The 26,682-nt window shown below is 31.0% G+C and overlaps 2 protein-coding genes across 4 annotated transcripts; one reads left to right on the top strand and one right to left on the bottom strand.

Moving 5' to 3' along the window:
* The first annotated feature begins 330 nt into the window (after nt 1-330).
* On the top strand, nt 331-6,746 carry LOC110993648 (myrosinase 1-like). The gene is made up of 10 exons (XM_022259986.2): nt 331-451; nt 922-1,031; nt 1,906-2,098; nt 2,723-2,894; nt 3,131-3,338; nt 4,041-4,135; nt 4,317-4,448; nt 4,658-4,828; nt 5,381-5,622; nt 6,282-6,746. The coding sequence occupies exons 1-10, from the start codon at nt 372-374 to the stop codon at nt 6,412-6,414; spliced, it is 1,536 nt and encodes a 511-aa protein (XP_022115678.2). The 5' UTR covers nt 331-371; the 3' UTR covers nt 6,415-6,746.
* LOC110993649 (zinc transporter 2) lies at nt 6,742-26,322 on the bottom strand. Of its 3 annotated transcripts, none has more exons than XM_045632588.1 (10): nt 26,242-26,322; nt 13,167-13,330; nt 12,422-12,526; nt 11,215-11,335; nt 10,659-10,838; nt 10,035-10,125; nt 9,124-9,279; nt 8,741-8,872; nt 8,307-8,415; nt 6,742-8,069 (listed from the first exon to the last, which is right to left on the bottom strand). In XM_045632588.1, the coding sequence occupies exons 1-10, from the start codon at nt 26,295-26,297 to the stop codon at nt 7,924-7,926; spliced, it is 1,260 nt and encodes a 419-aa protein (XP_045488544.1). In that variant the 5' UTR covers nt 26,298-26,322; the 3' UTR covers nt 6,742-7,923. The 3 variants fall into 3 exon arrangements, with proteins under 3 accessions (XP_045488544.1, XP_022115679.1, XP_022115680.1); XM_022259987.2 differs by lacking the exon at nt 26,242-26,322 and adding an exon at nt 19,629-19,992; XM_022259988.2 differs by lacking the exon at nt 26,242-26,322 and adding an exon at nt 15,862-15,995.
* Nucleotides 26,323-26,682: the final 360 nt, after the last annotated feature.

Raw genomic sequence — 26,682 nt, 5'->3', positions numbered from 1 at the left:
CTCGTATCAAGTAGAGTAACACGTTATATAAATATAAACTATTACAATAATATTACAAACGTTTAAATAATGTGTATTATAGTAGGTTTTCATGTTGGGTGAATGAGCAAATATTTAAAAATGTAGTAGTAATTACATCATTTTATCATCTACTAGCGTAATTGAAAAGATAAACGATTATTTTTTTGTGAAACTAAAGTTCAATAATTAGATAGGTACTTATACATTTCATACTATTTGGCTAAGAAAATGATATTACCGCAGCAAAGTTAACAATTTGCATTGATGCTGATATTATTCTGATCTCTAGGGGACAAACGGAGGCATTGACATCCCGGTCTCTTGATAATAAATAATTAGCATATAATAGCATGGTCACAGGCTATCAGTTGTTTTGTAACACTATGTCAGCGAGTGTGTGTTTTATATATTTATTTCTCGCAATTATTCGGTATGAATTTTATATTTTTAAAATGATTAGCCTCTGGTGTTAGGGATCATGCCAAATAATTCATAGCTTTGCCATAATGAAGTCGTACATTATATGAACTAATTCTTTGTAATATATAATGTAGGTATTAGAATTAGATTCGTTTCTTCCAGACATTTCCGAGTTTAATGGTCAGTTAGTGTTTTGTGTAATATTAGGTACATCAGTCTTGCTTTGAGGATCATTGTAGGATTTGTTTTACATGTTAATAAAAAATTATAAAAAAATATGTTGGACAAATTAAACTCGAATACTTAAGTAATCTTTAAGACCTCTACAATACCTGAATTCAGCAAGTGAAATTTTATTAAATTGGCGTAATTTGAAGACACACAAACACACAAATGTTCATAGGAAAATTAAGCCAGACAATCTAAAATCTTAAATAAAGAGAAAGCAATGAGAAATAAACAATATGTGTACATTTTCAGAAGTTCAAGTAACGCTTTTGAGACGGACTCCAAATTATGTTTTCCAAAAAAATTCATGTTCGGCGTGGCCACCGCTGCTTATCAAATAGAGGGCGCTTGGAATGTATCCGGTGACTATTATCTTTTATTGTCATATCTGTTATTATATTATTAATCGGTGGTTAGTGCACTAGGCATCAATCTGAAGTCGCAAAATTATGGATTTGTAAAATATGTCTATGATCGTTATTAGCGCTGTACGGTGACGTTATCTGATGAAATCTTAGACATATTCCACGAAGGCTGATTGTTTACTTGTCTATGAAAATAAATATCAAAGAAATTGGACTCAGTAAAATATGTCAATATAAGCCCTCCAGGGTATAGATAAAACCAGTTTAAATCCATTAATATATTATATATCTGTTCACACATTGATCACGTGACCCTCCCAAACAAATTTGTTTAGTGGCTCGCGCCTGTTGATAAATTATACCGACATTTTACAATTGTATAGGAAATACATTTTGCCAAACAACAAACAAGGATGTTGTTCGGTTAAAGACCGATCTCTTCCTGGGACTGACCGCCTCGAAGACCCCTAACTGGCTAAGATCAGGAAGTTGATTTTCATCGTTAGATGTCATTGAAGCCGTAGATAGTCGGTGTGGTTACAGTGTTATAACATATACCGAAAAACACCTTTGTCGAGTAGGGTCAGTTACGTGACATTTAGGGCCTGTTTCACAATGTCCGGATAAGTTCCAAATAAGCTATTTATTCCTTATTGGTAGGATAAACAGTATTTTTGCGTTTCACGACTGTCAGATAGCGCTATTCGTCATGAAACGCGAAATATCTTATTTGGAACTTTTATCTTTCGAATAATAGCTATGCAATACATAAATTATAATTTATGTGTTGCATAGCTATTTGATACTTTATCCATAGATTGTGAAACAGGCCCTTAGTGTAGAAAATATATAATTCCTGATTTTCTTTTAGGCAAAGGAGAGAGTATTTGGGATAGATACACTCACGCGCACCCCGAGCGCATATTTGACCACAAAACTGGAGACGTCGCTGCCGACTCCTACCATAATTTCCCTCGAGATGCGGAACTGATGTCGCAGCTTGGTGTTCAGTTTTATCGCTTCTCTATCTCTTGGCCGAGGATACTACCAAATGGACTTACCAAGTAAATTAAAAATATAGTTCTTGGATGTAATGAAATATTTTTTTAATTTATTTCTTTTACATATTGTAGGTAATCGACAATCTAAAATATATTACATTTGAAAACCACAGTTTGTTTCAATGTAGCTAAAGCATAGCAACAAATGCATAGAAATATAACTTCAACTTGTTTTTTGTTACTATTTTTTTATTGCGTAACATTAAGCTAATTTTGATTTTGTAACTATCTCTCCATATATACTCTCTCTCGAAGTAAGAGATGAACTTGCGTTACTACTTGGATCTGTCACGCTCAACGTTTTTTTAGGTCATCTCGAAAACAGTGGTCGACTAGACATTTGTTTACTATATCTGTTATTTGTGTCTGTTGATTATTTATGCATTTCTTTTAATTTACGCGCTGTAGGTGTTTTTTTGTTCCATAGTGTTACCTGGAAGAAATCGCTTGTTAGCAATTAGGCCGTCCGTTGCCTAATAAATATGTAACCTGATTTTTATGTATTTTTTGTATAACGGAGTGTAAATAAATAAATAAAATAAGTTATAGCAATATTATGTATGTTTATGTGGAACTAGATTCAAATTGAAATTTGAATATTACGTGAAATACGTTTCAATATTACAGCGAAGTTAATGAAGATGGAATCAGGTACTACAATGACCTGTTAGAGGAGCTCAATAGTAACGGCATCATGCCAATAGTGACAATGTACCATTGGGATCTACCACAGAGTTTGCAGGATTTGGGCGGTTGGACGAATCCTATTATAATAGATTACTTTGTGGACTATGCAAGAGTGAGTGCAATCTCATACAGTATATATTATCATATTTTAGAGTCGACACTAAAGGCCGTTTTGTAAATTAGTTTAAAGGTACTTTTGCGAATGTTTAAATATTGGAGATTTTCTATTTCAGTCATTTTAGTAAATTAATAATCCAATTTCAAAAGGAAACAATATGAATAGTTTTTTATTTCCTTATTCTGTTTTGAAAGTTAGGTTTTATTAGCTTTTGGCTTTGGGTTACTCAGGTTCTATTCGAAGCTTTTGGCGACAAAATTAAAATATGGATAACTGTAAATGAGCCATTATCGTTCTGTGAGGATGGATATGGTGGTAATGATGCCCCGGGGTCTAGAAGCAGTGGGTTCGAGGACTATCTCTGCGGACACAATGCACTGATAGCACATGGTAGGGTCTATAGAATGTATCAAGAGGAATATCTTAAGAAACAAAAAGGTAAGTATGTAATATGATATATGATACATATTAATTTGTGCATAATTTTATGGTCCATTATGATGCGATTAAAGCTTCGACAGTAAAGTCACATATGTTTAATCGTTTAATTTTTGAAGTTCTCATGGCGCGATGGAGAAAAATGATGAGAGTGAATTTTTACGATGCGCGCGCACACCGACACCTAAATTCGACATCGTAAAGTTAGGTATAGGTGGCATGGAAATCGATAACTATGTTCAAGTTGTATTTATGTAACATGTTTATTTTAGTATTTTTAAATTTAGAACTCGTGTTTCGTAACAGTACAATTAAACAGTGTGAATAAATATTACTTTAGTGTTTTAAATCAATTTCATATACGATAGTATTTACTAATAATTTATTTCATTTAAATATCAATTAAACATATGTGATAAAATTATTCAAAAAATCTTTTTGATTAATTTTATTATTTATCGTTGATCACTACTGTATTTTAGTTATTTTTTTCCATACGCCAAAGAAGTATTACTTCTAACGCATGTACATATTAAGTACACACACTCTTTTTTCAAATAATTCATAATCACCAAGACATTTTTAATAAAATACCGTTTGTATTAAAACCATTTTATTAATACGATGAAATATTCGATGAACGATGTTTGGTTAAAAAAAATCTTAAGTATAATAACTAACGTAATCTGTATCGATTTCAAGGTTTCGTTGGAATAACAATAGACTTTAGATGGATAGAGCCGGCTTCGACGTCTGATGATGATCAACGCGCTGCAGAAGTCATACGACAATTTACTGTTAGTATATTATAAATATCAATATATATATTTTTTATTTTACATGGAGTGTGTATTTGTGGTAACGGCTGTCTTGAAACTAAAGTTAATTGACGTATAAGATTTTAAATTGTCCTTTAACTTGATTAAATATGAAAATTAAATAATTTAAAATCAATCAAATTTCTCATTAATTTTTTAGTTTGGCTGGTTTGCACATCCTATCTTCTCACAAACAGGGGACTATCCGCCGATTATGCGCAAACGCATCGACATAATATCCAAACGACAAAACTTTCATCGATCCCGCCTACCTGTATTTACACCAGAAGAGGTAATAAAATTATCAGTACTAAAAAAAATATTTATATATTACCTCCTTGCATAATTTATTCATGATTGTCGGATTATTTATATTATTCCAAGAAAATTTCCAAATAAAGATTTATATACAGTTTACAACTTTCTAAATATTTAATTACATTAATGAAATCCATTTTAGTGTTTAATGACAGAAATATTACGTCAAAATTTATTTTACAGGTCGAAATCATTAGAGGATCAGCTGACTTTCTTGGTTTGAATCATTATACGACATCCCTGGCTGTTTATAGCGAAACTAAAATTACTCCGCAACCATCATTTTATACTGATATGGGTGGAATATTAAAGGAGAAACCAGACTGGCCTAAAAGCAATTCTACATGGTTGAAGGTACAATGATAATCAATTACATTAAATACGCGCTACTGACAAATTACACTAAATACATCTGTATAATAAGTCATTAGGTAGCTGTATTGTAGGTGTCGCTACAATAGATTAGGTACTCATTTATATTACCAAGAAATATTTAGGATGTATATTTATTTCTTATATAAAATACATATTTTAAATGCTAGCGCTGAATTTTATAGTTCGCAAAAAACAGGACTATTTTAACATCCGCTGTTATTGACTGGTCAACGCCATAAGAATGTACTTTATGTGGAATACCTATGGACAGTTTCACCTACCAAATGTTGTAGTAGTAAAGTCACATTCATAGATATCGCGTCTATATTTTATTTTACATAACCTATAGATTCAGTTTTTGTACAAAATGATCCATACAGACTTCATCGAAATTGAATACAAAATCCATCGAAATTAATATATGGAATACCTAGTATATGGTAGGTATATCTAGTATATGGAATAACGGAGCTAGCAAATAATAATATTAAAAACAAGCAAAAAAACTTAGCCAGATATTTTACGTTTCAGGTTGTCCCTTGGGGCTTTAGAAAAGCCTTAAACTGGATCAAGCTCTCCTATAATAATCCTCTGGTTTTGGTAACTGAAAACGGCATGTCATTAGAACCAGGGTTGCAAGATACAAGGCGTGTTAACTACATTGATGGTTATCTAAAGGCCCTACACACTGCAATAGTTAAAGACAAATGTAATGTGATTGGTTATACCTATTGGAGTCTTATTGATAATTTTGAATGGACTAGAGGATTCTCGTAAGTATTTTTAATAAAATTTCATTTTCTAGAATCCTTATGACATGTTATATAGGGGGCTACTCGTATGTAATATAAATAATCTTTTTTGTGAAAAATTTAATTCTTCACTAACGCTACTTAAATGATAGGGTATAGAAAGAATCGAATAGAGCATAGTTAATGAAGTAACTAAGTAAATTACAAATACACCAGTACAATTTGCGAATTAACAAGAGTTGTAATACCTTTTTATAGGCTACACTTACATCATTTATTATTTAGGGCTAACTACGATAATCGGAAAAAGTGATGATGCATACTTTCTTATATAATACCTAACTAACCTAACTATAACTGAAATAAATCCAGTATTTATTCTCAGAGTACACACTCAAATCAAAAATCACTTTATTCCAGCATTTAAATTAAGCCTCGATACGCTGAAATTAGTTTAAAGAGAGATTTGGTCAAAAGCCGTAACTAAAATTCTAACAGCGCCCTCCAGTGGTGAGGCGCAGAACTAAGTTTATCGTACAAATATTTCACACATATTTGAGTGTTCTTTTGTCGATTTAGCGATTTAGTATATCTACTGTTTCCAAATTATTATAACGATAATTTTTAAGTAGAGATATAGTAAACAAAGACTTCTCACATATATTATAATTTATTTACAGAGAACGCTTCGGCCTCTACGAAGTAGATTACGATTCTCCGAATAAAACTCGAACGGCTCGACTCTCTGCGGCGTATTATGGAAAAATCGCGCGTACTAAATGTATACCTTCGTCTTGGTACTTCGTGGACTAACTTTCAATACAAAATATTTTTGTTTTTACGGGAACCAGTGTCGCCATTTACATTTTATTTTACACATATATGAAGTATGTATACACCCATATTTTGTTTATTTCGTGGTTTCAACAGAACTTAAGGATGAGCAATAAAGGCTAGCGTTTGTGTTCGCTAGATGGCGCCACTGACAAGTGTCAAAACTTTGCCGTGTGCCTGAATACATGTACTGTCTTCTAATAATATAATAAATATATACCAATTGTAGCTAAATACTTGATTTTACTATAATCAATTAGTCTAGACGACATATGTTCCATCGAAGGTTTAAAATAAACACAAAGAAACAATTAAATTTGTTTAATTTCAAAATCATTCATCTCCACTTACAACTAGAGAATAATAATACAAATTAAATATGATTATAATTGCTCAACAAACGTTAAGAATATTAATTATAGCTACTTCACCATATTGCCATTCTCTATAGCATAGACAATCCATAGAGTATCATTTAGAAAACAGTGAGATTATGCCAGGCATAATCTTCGATATGTAATCCATAGACATATAGAACCTTTAATAATTAACATCAACATGAAAATATCTAGTACAAATTATATTGTATTGATCAATCATAAGTGGATTATTTTAACCAATTTGAAAAAACCGAAGGATTATTTTTTGTATAACGCAGGCACCAAAGACCCATTTAATACATTTTCGGCTCTATTATAGGGTTGTATATTCATTTACTTATACATAAGAGTGATGATAACAAAAATCAAATTTCTACAATTGACTACGAAGAATTCAATGGAAAAAATTCTTAATATATTTTATAGGCCGAAAATGTCATAAAAAATCACAATTTATTGATAATTATAACTAGAACTTTTAACTTATATATATAATGCGATCAAAGGCACATAATATTTGGTGAAATAGCCTTGTACCCTGCATATCGCCTTACGGCACATTTTTTTTTAATTTTATTCAAATCGACATTATTTATTTGAACACTTTGAAATGTCTATTTTTAAGGAGTTTTGTTTAAGTATATTTAAACCCCTTACTTATAAATACTAATAAAGTTATCCATCGGTTGATAATAAATATTCATATTAAATAGAAAATTACGTAGTTGGGTGAATATAATGAAAATATTCGTAAATATTCGATTTTTTTTAAATTAAAGCCATTAATGTAAACCGATGTATTCATATAATTGTTGTCTATAGTAAAACCTTTTCACAAGAATCTGTAGATGTACTGAACAATACCCGATAAATAGAATTATGTCAGGACAGTTTTTATATGAAACTTTGTACTATCAAATATTCACAACCATATTTTTAATATGCAAGAAAATTGAGCATCATATAGCTCTTTATATATTTACTAATGGTAATTGTAACGGGTCGTTGGCAAAATCCGTTGTATTTTTGAAATTAATAATAGCGTATATTGAAATCGAATTTACGAAATCTAGCTTGGAAAAGTTTAAATATGTTTTTATGAGCACATCTATGACTGAGGCATCTTACATTGACTACAATCTTCCATACCATCATTGAATTCTTCAATCTGCAGGGTCATTTCGAAGAAACGGTATTTCTCGTGAACCAATCGCGTAGCCTGTTCCAAAATCTTTTGTGGGCTAACACCAGCACCTGTAATATATAAATTAAAAAAATAAATTACTATTCATTTTTTTTAATTGTGACAAAAAGAAATGTTTTTTTAACACTTTAAAATTTTAAGAAATGTAAGCATAATTTAATAATTTGAATTTTTTCTGGTTTATGAATAATACACCTAAAATAGTAGTTTTTACTATTTAATTAAAGGCAAAATAGCACTTATGTTATGTCAACAAAACCGATAAATATACATATATATGTACGTACGTATAGCAAGATGAGCGGCCAACGCAGTCTTGTCCAGCGACAACGCCCACATTCGTAGATTGTGTACGCGAACCACGCCCGGAAGTGATAGGAACGTATTCGCCACTTCCTGAAAAATAAATTGAACATTGAAATCTTAATACAATAAAAATTATATTAAAAAAAATCAATTATTAATAGATTAATAGTCAATAAAATAATAATACTAATTGGACATAAACGCTCTTCATAACAGGTTTAATTACAACATGTGCACATCAAATAATTTTTTTTTTGTTTGTTTTAAAGTTATTTCTTAAAAGTTAAATTTATTTCATTAAAATAAATATCAAAATTGTAGTAATTAAATAACGTCTTAATAATTTTCAGTCATCTCAATCACCTATGATGACTTTAATCTAGATATTAATTTATATATTATCTTTATAAATTACCTGAAAATCGACTCCTCTAGGAGATCCCTCCATCAGTACAAGCAGAGTATCCTTGATAATATTAAATGTTGTGATCAGCACCAGGACTGAGAAGAGGAATGTGCAAATGGGATCTACCAGGCTCCAATCCGGCTGAAATTTAACATTTATATATATATATATATATATATATTTTTCATTACTGATTATTTATTTATTTTTTTATTTAATAATAATAATATAGACTCCTTATGGGTTATTGTTGTCTTATAGTTAATTTTTTCTTAATTATTATATATGTATAATTTATGAATATTAGCCTGTAAATTTCACATTAAAATTTATATATACTTACATATTACAAATACACCTTAGATATGAATATATATATAGTGTATACTTACTTTATAATATATGACAATAGCTGCAATTAAAACACCGAAACTTTGCAAGAAATCCCCTAGTACGTGAATAAACGCGGCGCGTACGTTGATGTTCTCCCTGTGATCTTCGTGCGTATGCGACGAAACACTTTCAGCGTCCGACTCAGATCGTTCTTTCTGAAATTATTAATTAATTATATATTATTATACATAGTTACCTGCAAACATATAAAACAAATTCGGTTTACATAACTATGTGACGATGGGACATTTGTTAAAAATATCTGTCTGAAAAATTCTTGGTAATTTTAATTTATTGTGTGTTTGTCTTATGTTGTATATGATTTTAATAATAATTTTTTAATTCCTACTTTTTCGCAAAACTTATGTTTAAGTACATATATATTGTCATACATATTATATAGAAGATTTTATAAAATTATCAGTAGATTAATAAATAAATAAATTGCAAGTATATTTGGTAAATATATGGGTACCCACACCTTTACAAAAAATATTGTTAGGTGCAAAATGCGACTGCAGGAACCTATCAAAGTAAAGTTTAAAAGTACTTGTTACTCATTAGGTTAGTTTAAAGTTTATATTATCCCTAGTCATGTAAGGGCTATCAATATAATGATAAAGTTGGTCAAAAATAAATAAAACTTATATTTATATTTCCTCCTATCATGCAACAGTCATGGAATGAGTCTATTAACGTAGAAAAATCTATTGACACTGGCTGTGTTCATAGGTGATGCATATTAGTAAATTGGTGTACTCCTTGGTAATGGATGAACTTAGTAGCAATGTTATCCCGCGTTTCTCTACAAATTCAGAAACACTTTGGTATATTTATTAATAGTATAAAATATAATATTTATTTTTATATTTCATCAAGCCGAGTAAACAAGAACTAACGAAACACTGACCTTGTTATTCAATTCCGGATTAGCGCTGCCATGCGAGTGACCGTGACCACCGCCATGACTGTGACCATGCTGATGGAGGGTCAAACCCATTCTGGAAAGACATAAAAAGCTTTGTAAATACAAAATAAAATATCGTACTAATCATTTTTAACTCGTGGTCAGCGATAGACTACTGTAAAGTGAAGTAAATAAGTATACTCTGATTTGGAATCCTGCAGAATTCTGACAGCAAACCGATTACAAAAAAAGCGATTACAAACCTTTGTGGCCGAGACATCTGAGTCTTATTTTTTATTTGTATCAAGTAAGGGAAACCTGTATCTGATATCCCAAAATAAACATATTTATCCATTTTATTAAGTGCGGTGCTCCAGTAAGTAAAGATAACATTTTATTATTTAAAAAAGGTTTACTAAACCTGGATTAGCAGGCAGTGATGCTAAAGAATAATGAAATAAGTATAAAAAATAATGAAGTTACTGTAACGTTAATTCGATATATTTATTATATAATTATTTATTTTTTACTCATTTTAGTCACACATTGTCTATGCTTGAAAACGATATATTCTATTATTTTTGAGAGCTTTGCTTACTTTTACTGTCAAGGGGGGGTAATACTTACACTAGATTAACGGCAACGCCAACAGCGGAGGTGATCAGCATAACAGTCGCGTCTATTTCGAAGTCCTTGTAGATGACTCTTTGCACCGCCATATATACCAGAATTCCTGTCACCACCCAGATGAGAAGAACGGATGTTAGGGCTCCTATGACTTCCGCCCGGTACCAACCGAAAGGCATCCTGGAATTGGACGAAAAATTCTAATTAGGACGATGAGAGTACTGAGGTTGGAGTTTCGGATGTAAAGTATTTATAAATTTTTTTAAGTAAGAAATTTTTAGAATTTCAGTAAAAAATAACAAGTTGCGCAGATTTTTCTAAATCGCTTTAGTGATCATTTGTATTGTATTATAGGGGCTGTAATAAAATACTAAAAATACAAATAATGTAATAATAATAGTAGTAGTTATATTTCTTATTTAATACAATAAAATATAGTGATTAACAATGTAAGATGTATTTTTAGCAACGTTTTATTAATTAAAACCTATTTGTTAAAATGCTTTCGTGATTCGGGCACAAACACAACTAAATATTACTTTTTAAAATAACATACCGTCTAGTCGCGGGTCGGCTGGCGACCCATAGCGAGAACAATGATATCATAAAACTGGCGAAGTCTGTAAGTAAATGCGCGGCATCTGTCGCTATTGCCAGACTGTTTGACATGTAGCCACCTAAAAACAGAAAATCACTCAATTATTGACTCACGAGTCACGACATTGTTTGACCAGTTTTCAACGCGTGGATGGCAGACCTCTGCATGTATATAATACCAGTAACAAAACACTTTTATGCAAAAAAATTAATGAAAAGTGAAAAAAACATATAAATAAAACGCAAAATATGTTTCTAAGCGTAAAACCCAAAGACGACTGGATCAATTCAAGTAATTTTTTATTTATCTTTGAAGAAGGTTCTTATTGAAAAAATGGAAATACAGTAAAAAACTGTTATAACGATATCGAAGCGAAATACAATAGAATTCAGACGGGACCGTTGATTTTGGTCAATATAACCAGTATATTGTTCTAAACGATGTCGTAAACGGTTTTGACTGTATATAAATGTAGGTTTATTTATCAATTTTTTACAGGGTTTTATTCCAAAAAATGCGAACAATTTATACGGGGCAACCTAGCAAAATGTTGCATATATTGATATGTAAGCTAATAAAAAGGAAGGCTACGTAAAAATTACAATAAGGCGAAACGAGGTTCGCGGTTGCAGCTTGTAAATAAAACAAACTGCATAAATTTCTTGTACTTAATAAATTTATACCAGCTTGGAGAGCGATTGGTGTTGTTATGTTAAAAAATAATTCGTATCTCATGTGAAATTTCCAAAGCCAACTCCATCCCTTGAAGATTTTTTGATGCTAATTCTAGATTATGAAGGATTTGAATGAAACAACGGAAGGTTAGATTGAAGACGTTGACAATCGAAATCTTAAATCGTTTTACAATGTACCTCAGTAATGAATACTATTTATTTGTCTCTTTACAAGTTTTCATCTATATAACTTAATCTTCTCTTCCGTTCCGTACGCCCTTGATTTGAGAACTTAGATTCATTTAAATTTTTTTTTGACGTTCATAAGTGTACATTATGTTACCTATATGAATAAATGACTTTTGACTTTGACTAACTCTTGATAATTGGCAATCTATGCCTACCTCCTATAGGACTATCTAGTAGTTAGAGTACTGTCTTTTCAGCCTAATTAAAATGATTTGTCTTGCGTATGTAAAAGGGGTACTTACCTACAATTTCTCCTATCATAAATATAACACATAATATACTGGCTATTATAAGTTTTCTTCTCGCGCGTTTGTCTATTTCTTCATTACGTGATCTGTGACAATGCCCTGAAAATCAATAATTACATTTATTTGCAGTTTACAATTAATTCATTATATAATTTATTTCTAATGTTTCCAGGATCTCAATGTTTAATATATTTTATTGGATAGGTTTTGTAGATAGACAGGTCTCACTTATTCCACGTCATCAAATTTGAATCCGTAGGCATCCCTACTCATCGGCAAAAAGGCAAAGGGCGAGAGAAAAAGCAGGCGTAAAAGGTACTCTTTAAAAAAAGCAAATACACAACAGATAATATATAACAATAACTTAACAGTTCTTTGTTATTGACTGTGTTTAGTCAAAATGACGAAAAAATGGAAATACAGTCATCAGACATCAATAAAGATTTTGGTCAATATAACCGGTACTTAACTGTGTAAAAATTTACTTTTATTTAGCACTTTTGTTACAGGTTTTTATTCCAAAAAAAGGAACAGTTTTCACGGGGCATCATAGCAGAATGTAGTATATGTTGGTATGTAAGCTACAGTAAAGGGAAGGCTACGTAAAAATCATATAAATCATAAAAAAATATCAAAGAATTGCGTAGGAATTCTAGCTTCACTTCAGCTTGAATCATATTATCAAAAATCAATACATACAAATTATTAATGCATCAAACAATATTTAAAAACCACATACTTTCAACTTCAGTGATACTGCCATTTCTTCCATTTTCCTCGCCATCTGGGTTGGTTTCGATGACGGCGCAGCAGCCAGTGGATGGGTTACCATGAACGCAGAATATGACTCGCCGACCTTTGGCGGGACTATCTGTTCCATAAGACACCTTACCATCCTGGTAGCTGAAATAGTATTATTTTCAGTGTTAATTTGTTTGTTACCCAAGTATCTCATATTTGGGTATTTGTAAAAACATCAAGATTACTGTGACCACACGTCTAAAGTAATTTAATGCCGTTTTTCATATAGCTGGTTATTTTTGCTACATATCTGATTACATTACACATATTTCACATGATTTCTGAAAATGTATATGTCGCAGTGAACTACGTTAATTAGTCGTTCAATTAACAGCCTAGTCTTATGACTAAACGGCGCCGTTTAATTAGCGGCCTGAAAGTTGTTCAGCCAGTTGATCAAACAGCTATGCAAATGACTCGAATCGATGACGTTTCATTACTTGCCTAGCCTGTTGGTATTCTAATTTAAAAAAATCGTTTATTCGGTAAGTACAATTCAGTAGTTCAAAAAAGTTCCCCCCTCAAACCCAGAAAAACATTGGCTAGTAGACTTGCTGATAAAAGTCAGCTTGACCTAAAAATTATCAAAACGATACCATTCCTACGTTTTATTATTATTATTAAGTGCAGAGCAGATAGAGCCCCATGGGCTCAACAGACCATATCAGATATCATATCATATCAGACGCTATAGACACTATTAGTTATCTCTTGGATGTGTGAGAAACAATTATTTATCCTTACCTTGTTAACAACTAATCAGTTGTTTATTGCCTATTAGTTGTTGATACACAGGTACACTGAGTAAATATTTTTACAAACTTGTTCAATAACAATTAAAATTATTTATAAAAAAACGGTATGTCCTCTTTGGCGGAACAAGATAAAAATCTTTTCAAAAATTTTATTGTACGTTTGTAGAAAAAACGACACTAACAATAGAAAAAAAAGTATTTAATACATTGAAAGAATTATTATATCTAATTAAGTCAAGTTTAACATCTTGTCGTGTCTTTTGTAACGGTGTGCGGGCGCAAAAAAAAATATTTACTCTCATCATTTTTCCTTAACGCACCAAAAGTGTAATTTCAATAATAAAGAAATAAGAAAAAAGAATGTAAATGTAAATTTACAATTAATTTCTTTTTCTTGACGTTCATAAGTGTACATGTTTACTATGAATAAAGATATTTTGATTTTGATTTGAATAATAATAATAGCCTTTATTGCTAAGTCCTAGTACATAAAATACTATAAATAGTAATAATTAATTTCCGGCTCATTTCTATACGCATTTTACAGCTTGTGTTTGGACATAGGCCTCCTATTAGAGCTTCCATTCTTCTTGGAGTCTAGCCATCTTCTCTTCGTCTCTAGCCGGCTTCCTCGTTTTTCAAAAAGTGACGGAGAGGATTCCTAACTATGATAAAGTCTAAAAATCTGAATAGAGAACAGAAGTCGGATCACCTACTTGCCTATAGAATATCGATTATGCACAATACAAACAGATACAGAACATCTGAGACTCCAAAAAAGGTTGCAGCGCAACAGAACATATTCGTAACATTTCTTTTATTTACACCATTATATTATACTCAATTCCAAACTTCACGGTACTTATGTAAATACGATAATGTAAATAACGGCATAATTTTCCTCGACTTATATTGCCGATGTACGTATGTATTAGCTACAATGTTATCTTCAATAGAATCAATAAACTGTTATATCTCCGTCCGGTACAGCATTTAGAAACGATTATGAAACACACAGAAGTTACTTCAAGACCTGTTGCTTCCCAAACAGATATAAGTTATGTCCGGTACATAGGGAGCTCAGAGTCGACTCTCAAGGCAAGGGTAAATTTCAGTGGTAAAGTTGTGAGACCCTGCTATACGTCAACGTAATAACCTATTACAGATTTTTTGAAGTCCGTTAATAATCGGCTATCGCAAAAGATAACGTGGCCGTCCACCAACCGGAGGACCTGATGAACGTGATCAAGTGATTGACCGTTTTCAAAATTGTACACTGTAATAAGAGAGTCGCTCCAGATGTTTTCTTGCTGACCCGCAGGCAAGAGCTATCGACTCAAGAGAAATAATCGCATACCAAGAGGAATGCGTCGCAGATCGCGCCATCTATCGTATTTTTAGGCTATTTTATGATATCGGTAATGTGTGACCGTATATATGAACGGTACTCTAACCACGTGGTTTGAAGTGGAGGTTGCTATGGTAGTCAAAGCAAGATCCTTCGATATAGAGATATACCTAAAAAATATTCACGAAATTAATTCTTACAAAATACTTAATATTCAACTGTTGACTATTGTCCTCATTACACTCGTCATTTTTTTAAATAAAAGTGACAATCATAGTGGTTTAATAAGCTGTGGTGTGCTTAATGTCCATTAAATCACCTCTATTGTACCTCAGCTACAGACTAACCGCTAAATTAGTATAATTCACTGTTTTGACTGCATTACTCTTTCGTCTCTTTCTGTCAAATTGTTCGCGCTATGATAAAAGAAGACAGATGTAGAAGCCTGTTATGGTTTCACTGTATTCATAGTCTTCGAGAATGCCTTCGTGGAAGGCATAATTCTCAGGAAAAACAATAAAAACACTTACAGTACCAACGGTTTCTGTTCCTCACTCATGTTTGCAAACAATCAGACAATAGATCACGCCAAATCCATTACCAGACGAGTAAATCACTAGTTCACAGCAATTTGTGGCGCATACTAATACGTTACCATTGGATAGGGCGCTCCTTAACATTAAATATAGATAAGGTGATGCAAATACCACCGATAACGCCCATATAACATTAGAAAATGTTTTATCGTATACGAGCGTTTGAACGCAAGGTTTTATGTAAAAAAATATATAAATATTTGAAACGGATAATTGTGATATTAAGAGTATACTTCATAAAAAAATTAAAACAGACTTTCCATTGTGAAATCTGATTTAGATTCCGTTTTTAAAATCTATATGTTTACTACAATAAATAAATATATACATTTTTTTTATAGAACAGGGGGCAAACGGGCTCGCCTGCTGTTAAGTTATTCTGCCGCCCATGGACACTCTCAATGCCAGAGGGCTCGCGATTACATTGCCCCTTTTAAGAATTGGTACGCTCTTTTCTTGAAGGAGCTTTCTATACATACATATATTGTCCACCAGTATAAATGAGAATGTTAATGAGACTGGTTCCTACCTAAATCCCACGTGACTTCGCGTGAATACAGGAAAATTGGCAAGATTCAAACTTATGGACGTCTTTTTCAAATTAAATGTAAACTTTATACACATGAAACATTCCTATTGGGAAAATAGGTTAGCTTAAACCGAAGCGATCAGTAAAATATGATTTCGCATTTTTTTATTTATTTATAAGTTCTAAAACACAGCACAAGGTCAAAAATCAACATCAATGTTTGAACAAAATTACAAAAGCGCAAAAAAATATACTAAAGGCAAGGAACAAAAATGTCCATATTTTGGGCAAATTTACAAAAAGAAACAAAAACTAAAACCGTAATGTGTGCAATTATAGTAAAAACTTATATGTTTTATGTAACTTAAGAATAAATAAATTGTTTTTTTTTAGTTCGCAACATCGCATATAATCGAACGTATCGTATGACATCAATATTGAATCAATGTGGTTTTGTTATTAGTAACTGTATTTTAAAGTAATGTAACCTCGAACCCGCATTAAGTGATAATTTTTCCAAATATAGGTAATATTTAATAGTTATTGATGTTAAATATCTGAAAGAAGCCTGAACATGAATTATATTAATCTAATATTATATTTCTTTGAGAATTAATTAGCCGACAATTATCACTGAATTCTCAAATGATGTATGAATGTAATTAATTATATGAAATGCTTAAATTAATCAAAAGGTATATGTTTATAAAATATGGAGTATTTAAATCGCCTTACAGAAACCGATTCTTTTGATAAATGGAATCAAAATAGCGCGTATAATATTTAAGAGTTAAGTATGGTATGTTTGCAATGTGATATTTTGTTACATTGTGGGAACGGAAATGCCATATTTGATATTGGTAATACAAACAAGATATGTGTTGGGGACATCGCTAACAAAAAAAACAATCTTATAAGTAAAAATTTTAGATGTATTTTCGATTAATGAAATTCCATTTACCAAAAACGTTTTCAATCAAATGAAATCATTTTCTGTATTAAGCACAATAGTTTTCGGTAAAACGCTTTTTATATATAGACTTAGTTTTAATCATTTCAGGGTACAATTATCTCTTAGGCTAAACCCATATTTATCGCGTCCCGAGTAAATATTAAAGTCTAGATATGGCAGCTGTGATTTGATAGCTGTTTATTGTCTAAACGCGTCGGACATACATATGTGTCATTTGCAAAAGCGACAATGCAAAAATATAAAATTCAATTTCTAGATGTTTCCATTTAAGTAATTAGGATTTAATACAAACTTACGTACAGTGAATTAACCTAAGATAACATAACAACATTATATTTATTTAATGCTAATCAAAACCACTTTAAAACAAAAACATATATAATGAGAGAAAACTGCAAGTCTATATAGTAGTACAGTTTTCTGCGCAGATTTAAAGTTTATTAAGAATTTATTATATAAAGCTGTGTAGTTTATAGTATTGTCTTTTATTAACATAACTTTTACACATTTAAAGAAAAACACCTTTTTTAACGGATTGAAGTTATGTATTATTGTTAACTTATAATTAGTTAAACATGATTTTAAATTTAAAAAAAAACTTTTGTATCACGGTTTTGTATATGGTTTTTTGGTCACCGTGACCACGCACGCGAAAAGTCGGTTAAATTTAAAATTACGTTGAAATAATTATAAGTTTACAATAATACATAAATTTAATCCGTTATATAGGTGTTTTTCTTTAAATATGTTTTACAAAGAGTTATATATAAGTATTACAAATAGGTGAACACAGCAATCTGCATTGTGAAGGAACAGCGGATAGCAACGAGTGTAATTTCACGTAATTTGATGTATACAAGTGGATAATATCATTGGTTTATAACGATTGCGAGCAGACCTGCGATTCACAAACTTTAGGTCGTGAGATCGATTACCAGACGAAATAATTTTTTTCTTGCGTTAACGACGTTCGATTATGAGCTAAAGGAAAATATTGCGATAACCAGGAAAGATCATCCTTAAAAAATAACAGAAGCGCCATAAAAAGTTTACCCACACAAAATTATAAACCTGACCATGTAACTTAAGACAATAATGGCATTACCTGTATTGCTTCTACCAAAGAATGTAATAATACACACAGTTTGCAACAGTTAAGACATGCAGTGCATTATCTAGGGATGCATATGGACATACCTATTTTTAGTTTAAAATATGTATGTTATGTAATGATTAATGAGACCAGACACTAGATGCCTAAAACGTAGACACTGTTCTAACTTTATAATATTCAATAGTAATAATGTAAAATGTATTTTAAAAGAAAAATCTTATCACCTGCCTGTATTTAAAATATAAGCAGTTATTACTACTATATAAATTACCTACAATTTCCATAAATTATAGAAAATTGTGATAACTCAATGTGTGTACAAAAGTTATTTTTTTTTAATATTTGATGTAACGATTAATTATTAGTGTCATATTTCATGCAAATGATGCTACCCACTTTAAAGAGACAATAAAACATTAATACAATGGCCCATTCTATCATATGGCTTATATCCAAATGTCTTTTTTGTAAAGGTTTTACAACATAGACACAAAAGATGAGATATAAAATATACTTTAAGTTTATTTACTTGTATTTGATGATACTGATTATATAGGTGTGTTGAGGGACCCTTTTTATCTTATGTAATTTATTGAAATTCGTAAACAATTCATTTTCTAATTTTATGATAATTAACTTGAAATGCAACTTTTAATGGAAAGAAATAAATTTACCGATCTTAATAAAGGTATTGTAAACTACAAAAAATGGTTACAGCTATTTCTCAACAAGTCCTTCCGTCCATATCCTACCTACATAAAAATAATATTTATAAATAAAATTTAATATCTTTAACAAGTAAAAAAATTTTAAATGTACAAAATAAATAAATAAATGTATACATTATAAGTTTCAACTTCAGGAGAATTTTTTTTATATATTTCATATTATATTTTTTACTGCATCATTACGGTAAAATTAACAATTATTTAACATTAACGTGTACAGTTTAAATGTGCTTATTATTTATATTTAGTGCCGAATAAAATTCAGAAAGATTTTACGTCCTCATAACTTGGTAAAAACTTCGAAACGGTTAAAGATGAAGGTAGAAATCTCTCTAAAAATCAAATATTTTTACATACCCCTTCATCGTTGCTTGTGTATCGTGTTCCATGATTTTATTCTTAACTAAACAGCCGGGTGTTTCGGATTTTTCTGTTAAATATTCAGTATCCACATCCTCTAATATCGCAGCCCGATCTGCATTAAGTTGATTCAACTTATCACTCGACAAACTTTTTGATCTGTATCTTCCATTCAGCTGTGAAACACTTTTATCCGCGAATGCAACACTCAAACTATTATTCTTCGTATCATTTTGATAATAATTATCACCAACTTTGCTAACTTTATTACTGTTTGATGACATCTCGCGCCAAACAAATACAGCGCGCTGTCAAGTGAATGTCAATCTCGATTGTTGAACGTTGTGGAGAGACTGACGTTCGTAAACAGACACCAAGAGTTTTGCCGATATCCAAACAAAACAAAGTCACTCGACCGAATTAATAAAATCGGAACCTTTTTGTTTTGTAATGATCTTCAATAGAATTTCCTGTCCAATAATAATTAATGGCTGCGGCCTACCTTGTAAATAAAACAGTTTCTTTTGCTGTCATATAAAAAATATTCAATGTTTTACACAGGGCGATGGTTTGAATTTGTGAAACAATTCTATTCTTAATTCAAACAATGATTTTTAGTTTCATTGTGTCTTTATAAATAGCGAAACTTCCGCACTACTTTTGAAGTGTTTCTGTCACTTTTTCGCTCCAACTTATCAACGATTGAGCATTTATTTTATCATTATCTATTTTTAATTACGAACACACTTTCCGTCAACATAATAACAAGATTCCATCTATATTGTATTAATTAATTGAGACTTTATATAAAGCAAAAGCCGTGCAGCTAACGTTAGTGCAGTTAACTATTACATTTAGTTTAGTACCTACTTAAAAGTCTGTCAAAAAAAACGGTCTGCATTTTTATTATTACGGCAATAATGTATGGGGTTTTGTTCACACATTTTAAATTATCTAAATCAACCAACGTTAAATTGAAATAACAGGGTATAATTTACAATTTTGTAGACCAAAAGAATATAGGCAAAATATCTTAGTTTTTTATGTTACACTTGACATCGAAATACGCAAATAGGCTTATGACATCTATGGTATGTTTAAAATTGTATGCTACTTGGGTCTACTGGAAAATCATTCGAGGTTAAATATCTGCCATGCGGCCTCAATATTACGTGCCTTGACTTAGTAAGCACCAATATTATGTACTAAATATATGTGTGTGTATTTATATATATGTAACGGCTGTCGCAGTGGTCGCATGCATTCTCGAAAAGAACTGTATAAAGGTCCTAAGTTTGAGTAATACAGATAGTTCTAACTAACATTATTTCTTATTAATTAAATGAGAAGGCTTGACCGAAGGTCTAGATCTGCGTTACTGACTGAACGTTATAATTATATATCTAACTCTTATTAAAGATAATAATTGAAAAGAGGATAATAAAATCCTTATTACACGTAATAAAGAAAGATGTTTAGTTAAAAAAGAACGTGCACGGCACTAGGGTTCCCTGTTTCGGCAGCTAATATTATAATGTAGGTATATAATAAATAAATTCTACGTAAGGCAATTTTATAATAAAACTTCTGTTGCACAAGAAGTATTCATTCAGTTTCAATGTGGAACCGGTATAAAAGATGTTGCTAAAGATTGTTAGTAATTGTATAAATATTAGAATTGATAGTAAAAAAATTGTTTTTGAAAAAGTGATTAAAGATAAAATGGCATCTGAAAGAGAAAAAGTCTCTTCATCTTTTAAACGTTGTGGGAAAATGTGCGTTTTTGAGTAGTTTATAATATGTAGGTTTACCTTGTGTATGACGCAGTCATGGAGTGTGTTTTCCAAAAATCGAAATATTGCCATTAAGTATAGTTGTCAAACCGTTAAAAGGTTTGTTTCTTAATGTAATTTTAATTCGTAATTAATACACAGCAAATACAATAGAAACTTTTATTACACGAATCAAAACACTAGTAAAAAAATTTAAAGGCCTACTAAGTATAAAACAGACCCGAGTTAGGATACGTTTCATAGTTACTTCCTATCATTATATGGCTATTTTAAAGGGCGTAAAAATAGAATGCAAACTGGCAAAATTTTATCTAAATAAGCTTTAGTTCAAAATTAGGATTTTTGAATAAATAGTATAAGTAAGTGATTCTTTAATTAAGACACCATACCTACAGACGATTGCTTTAAAGTCAAAATAATATTGAGAAGTATTTCTTAGTTCTATTGATTGATTATTCTAATTTATTTAGACCTTGGTAGACCAAGATATTTCGTGAATTTTAATAGATTATTATTTTTACGTGTTGTAATCCTTGAAGGAAAAATAGAATAAATACACTTTTACAACATTTAAAGCATTTATGTCGTCATTTCTTATCTTAAATCTTTGATCTCTTTATTATTATAACATTAAGTATACGAAATAATTGTCTGTTTCTCGAGATTATCTTTATTCCAACGCATCGTAAACTAAAAGGAAATGAGTTATAATTAACACGTTTTGCCCAGTTAATTGTTTTGTCCGTGGTAATCACCAAAAATCTAAATGTGAAATTAGTGAATCAACAACAAAGTTCAACAGATAATAAAGCAGATTGAAATTACTTTGAAGAAACAATACAACGTTTTCGTTAAAAACCTTAGATTTTTGCATATCTTTCATAATCATCATTTAATAATCAATAATAGCCAAGTAGTCGATCACCCTCCTGCGCCTCACAGACGCCGTCGTTTTTTTAGGTTTTTAGGTTCCGTCAGTGTTAGAACGAATGATTAATGAGCACGTAGACAGAAAGTCCATTGGTGCACAGCCGGGGATCGAACCTACGATCTCAGGGGTGAGGATCGCTTATTGAAGCGATAAATACTGCTCTTTTTCTTTACTAAACAACAATGAAATGTAGCTACGATCCATAAGCAATTCAATTCAAATATTTTCAAACATATTTAATATATAATTTATTTTATACAAATAAGAGCTGCCGACAGTTCAACACTAAAACACTTCAAGTTTGAGCGAAACCTCAATTATTTGTAAAAGCTATTTGCAAACCGATTATAACAATGCATTTCGACACATAAATGATTTGCGTTACAAATTACTATTACGCGTGTCATTTTAATAGCAATTAGTTGTACCATTTTAATTTTGTAGTTTTCTTTTGTACTATTGTTACTGAGTTAATAACGAGCATGAAATTGTTTAACTGTTAATTACATATATAGAGAATAAGATATTATTTTGCTTGATAATGTCATAATTTACGTTACTGTTTTTTTGTATAGCATACTATATAAAAGTAAATAATTCCCAAGATGAGTAGTATCGGCGGTCTACATCGCGTACGTACGTACGTATTTGATACGAACACGAGCGTCGACCTGTTTTGTTTAAGAAACAATTGTAATACTTTTATAAGGCCTTATAACTTATTTCATTGTTATGATTGTATTTTTGTATACTTGGCTTTTCTGTCTACTGTCAATTGTCATGTTTGTAACTGTTTTTCTGTAAAACTGTTGATTCAATACTCCTTCAATGATCCCAAATAAATATAAAGTTTTATATTTATGTGTTTTCTTTCTATTTCTATTAAATACGTGTATCTGTTTATGTATGACATTCATATATTTTAATTATATTATGTTCTTTTAAAAGGCTTACGCCGTACAAAAACTCATCATTAGTCGGTATTGGAAGTAACAGCGCAAGTAATTAGGTCTCTGAACCAATAAAAAATTAATAGTATCGATATAGTATTCCTGACTTCTTTCACTACTGTTTAAAAATAATAAGAATACTGTTCTATAAGGTATATCCTAATAAGCACTAGTATTAAAATAGTAGGCTTCAGCATGCAACTCTCACTACTGAAGTCGTAAGTTCGAACCCCGGCTGTGCACCAATTCACTTTATTTCTATGTGCCCATTTAATATTGGCACGAACGGTGAAAACATCACGAGGAAACCTGGCTTACCTTGCCTTAGACCTATTAAGTCGACGGCGTGAGTCCGGCACAGAATGCTGATCCCCTACTTGACTATTAGATTAACAAATGATCATGAAATAGATCATACAGACATCTGAAGCCTAGACCTGTTTTTTTTTTAATTTTTACTCTACTCCTGCCATCGTGTCCAGGGACTTCATATATCTCACAATTTTTTTATTTATTTTCAACAAAAAAAAAAAAAAAATACATTTCACTGCTACTATTTGTGAAATAGTGTCCTATACCTAAGTTGTAGCACCATAGTTTAATTTTTTTTGTATAAGGTTTACCTATACCACGTATATACGTGCGCAATTACTAACAAAAACATATGAAAGATAGTAACATCTTAGTGACTATGTTAATGGTACTTAGAAATTAGTACTAAACCTAGTACAACTTCTAGATAAGAATGATAATTACATCATTCTACGTCAATTATGGGATTAGGACACTGGTGTAGGATAATAAATATAAAAGAACTCGTCATACATGAAAAATGAGAAACGTGCACTACATCACGCAGATATTTCATTTACAAAAACGCGCTGCTTTTCATGCCTCTTAAAAATAAAATTACTTAAACTTTTTGACTTATTCGGGTTAAGAAGGTTCTCTAGCGCTTTTGTCGTAAGTCTGGGCCGGGTTGATCACGTCATGTCACGGAAACGCAGAAAAATTGCGTCCTCATTTTGGGTTACCGGACTTCACTCAACCTTATTTGATATCGTACTTATCGCAAAATACAAATATAACATAGTTCCAGAGAGTTATGTATTCAATTATAATAATTTTAAATCGTCAACATTTTGAGTTGCGAAATCTTTCTTTGAAATTTTAGAATCAAAACTAAGTAAAATTTATACGTCAATGTAGGGTCGGAAGTACAAATATATGTTGCTACCTATATATTCGTAAATAGTAGGTAACCACGACTGGTGTATAGCATTCACAACGACTAGATACTACAATTTATTCTAGTATGATAAACATTGTGTTATATTATACATTTGTGTTTTTGTATGGGTGTTTTTAATGTTTTTACACAAAAGTACTGGACCGATTTGAAAAATTATTTCACTACCAGAAAGCTGCTTATTCTAATTAAACATCGAGAGGTTTGAGATCATTACTTTATTTTTCATTTTCATATTGAACATTATTTTTCCGAACTCCACAAGATATTGGTGGTGTTCTTAGTACAAGTCAAGTACAACATTAAGTCTTATATGTATTATAATAGTTACTCAGCCTCTTATCAAGAGATATATGAATAACCTTCATAGCATATTAGATGTCGAGAGTCAACAAAGAAAAATGAAACTTTATGGTAAGCTTGATAAACAAATAAAACATAAAGAAACTTGTGTCAATATCCGAAGTGAACACTAGTCATTACTGCGAGGCTTTAGATGGCGATAGATAGATATTTCTAAACAAAGCTTATTTGACAGTGCTTCTTTTAATAAAAAAATCAGGGATCTATAGTAGGAACTTATTGTTTGCATAATTGCTTAAAAACTATGAAATTTGATTACTATCTACTAAATATTATAAAGAAATAAAATTGAATATGTTTATCTATTATGTTAATTAATTATAAATTAGATAAATAAACTTGAGGTTGAAAATTGGGTAGACCATCAGAGAATCTGGGCACTTACTGTTTATCATGGTCAATGGCTATACAGCCCCTTGTGGGGCTTGCCACCGCAAGTATATTTTGCAATCTCTATTTCGTACTCCAACCATTATATTTTCGAGGACTACTCTATCACACCAACGCAGCCTCGGTCTACCGGGTGGGTTGCACATGTCCCTACTTGAGCCCGCAGCATCCGTGTTTGGATGTTATAAAGTTCTAATAGTAGCGAATATATTTTTTGTATAAGTGTAACCTATTGTGGATGCATCTAGTGTGTTTGTTTTGTGTTTTATTTTTGACTTTGTTTTTATTATAAGGATGTTTCTTTTTGGTTTCCGAATAAATAAATAAATAAATAAATACACCAATTAATACCGTCGTCGCAAATTGGGCAAACATTTTTTCAAAGAATCGGTTGCTCGAAAACAATGACCGTTCTTCTCGTAAGGGTCTGGTCGCTTCAAAGTTTTGTACAGAACAAGCTTTTACTTTTTTAACAGTTGGAAATAAAACGCAGGAATAAAATCACGTGATTTAATGCTTTAGAATGGTTCAATACAAACAATGAATCAATCAATGTCAATAATACCCTGTTTCACAATGTATGGATAAAGTACCAAATAGCAATACAACATATAAATTATTTGGATGATAAAAATTCCGAATAAGAAACTTCGTGTTTCATGACTTATAGCGCTATCTGACAGTCGTGAAACGCAACATTAGTTTATCCTACCAATAAGTAATAAATATCTTATCCGGAACTTATCCGGACATTGCGAAACAGACCCTAAATATTTTTTCGTGGCATTGATCGACCTTATAACATCCATCTTCCGCAATATACTATTTAAATGCAATTTAATTAATTTTACTCACAATCGATATCGGGTGAACTACTGTTTGTTTAAATCTTAATTTATAAACGCTTCTCAGTTAAAGTTATGTTTAAACTTACCCAATACCTTCTACAGGTGGCACGTCCATTTTGTCTTTTAACTTGTATTTAGTCATGTTTCAACATAATTTAGATTCGATGTGTATACGAACCGAGTGGATACTGAAATGTTTACCATACGAGTTTGAGAGGCACATAACAATGGTTTCACGGAAAATTATACCACTAGTTATACAATACATCGTCGAATCCTCAAACAATACAGTATATTAAGCGATATTTTTGACGTACTCTATAGTATTTATATACTTTATTATAATCAGCGGGTATGAATTTTTATATTGGCCTAACCATCATTAATAATTATATTAAATTACTAGCTGATGTCCGCGAATTTGTCTGCGCAGGATTAGTATTTTGAGTAGCTTTTATTAGCGAGGTGTAGAAAAAAACCTACTTAATATATTGACTATCTCAGATAAATATTTCCATCATACATTA

This window comes from Pieris rapae, chromosome 20, assembly GCF_905147795.1.
Source record: "Pieris rapae chromosome 20, ilPieRapa1.1, whole genome shotgun sequence".
NCBI classification, from domain to species: Eukaryota; Metazoa; Arthropoda; class Insecta; order Lepidoptera; family Pieridae; genus Pieris; species Pieris rapae.
Note: the sequence above shows the minus strand (reverse complement) of the source record. Positions and strands in the feature narration are given on the sequence as shown.

What these genes read in the sequence shown, in the direction of transcription:
- LOC110993648 (XM_022259986.2), top strand. Translation starts at nt 372, where the DNA reads ATGGTCACAGGCTATCAGTTGTTTTGTAACACTATGTCAGCGAGTGTG. An exon ending in GGGCGCTTGGAATGTATCCG is followed by an intron (nt 1,032 to 1,905) that starts GTGACTATTATC and finishes ATTTTCTTTTAG; the next exon opens with GCAAAGGAGAGAGTATTTGG. An exon ending in ATATCTTAAGAAACAAAAAG is followed by an intron (nt 3,339 to 4,040) that starts GTAAGTATGTAA and finishes ATCGATTTCAAG; the next exon opens with GTTTCGTTGGAATAACAATA.
- LOC110993649 (XM_022259987.2), bottom strand. Translation starts at nt 19,915, where the DNA reads ATGTCATCAAACAGTAATAAAGTTAGCAAAGTTGGTGATAATTATTAT. An exon ending in ACACAAGCAACGATGAAGGG is followed by an intron (nt 13,331 to 19,628) that starts GTATGTAAAAAT and finishes ATACTATTTCAG; the next exon opens with CTACCAGGATGGTAAGGTGT. An exon ending in GGCGTTGCCGTTAATCTAGT is followed by an intron (nt 10,126 to 10,658) that starts GTAAGTATTACC and finishes ATGTCTTTCCAG; the next exon opens with AATGGGTTTGACCCTCCATC.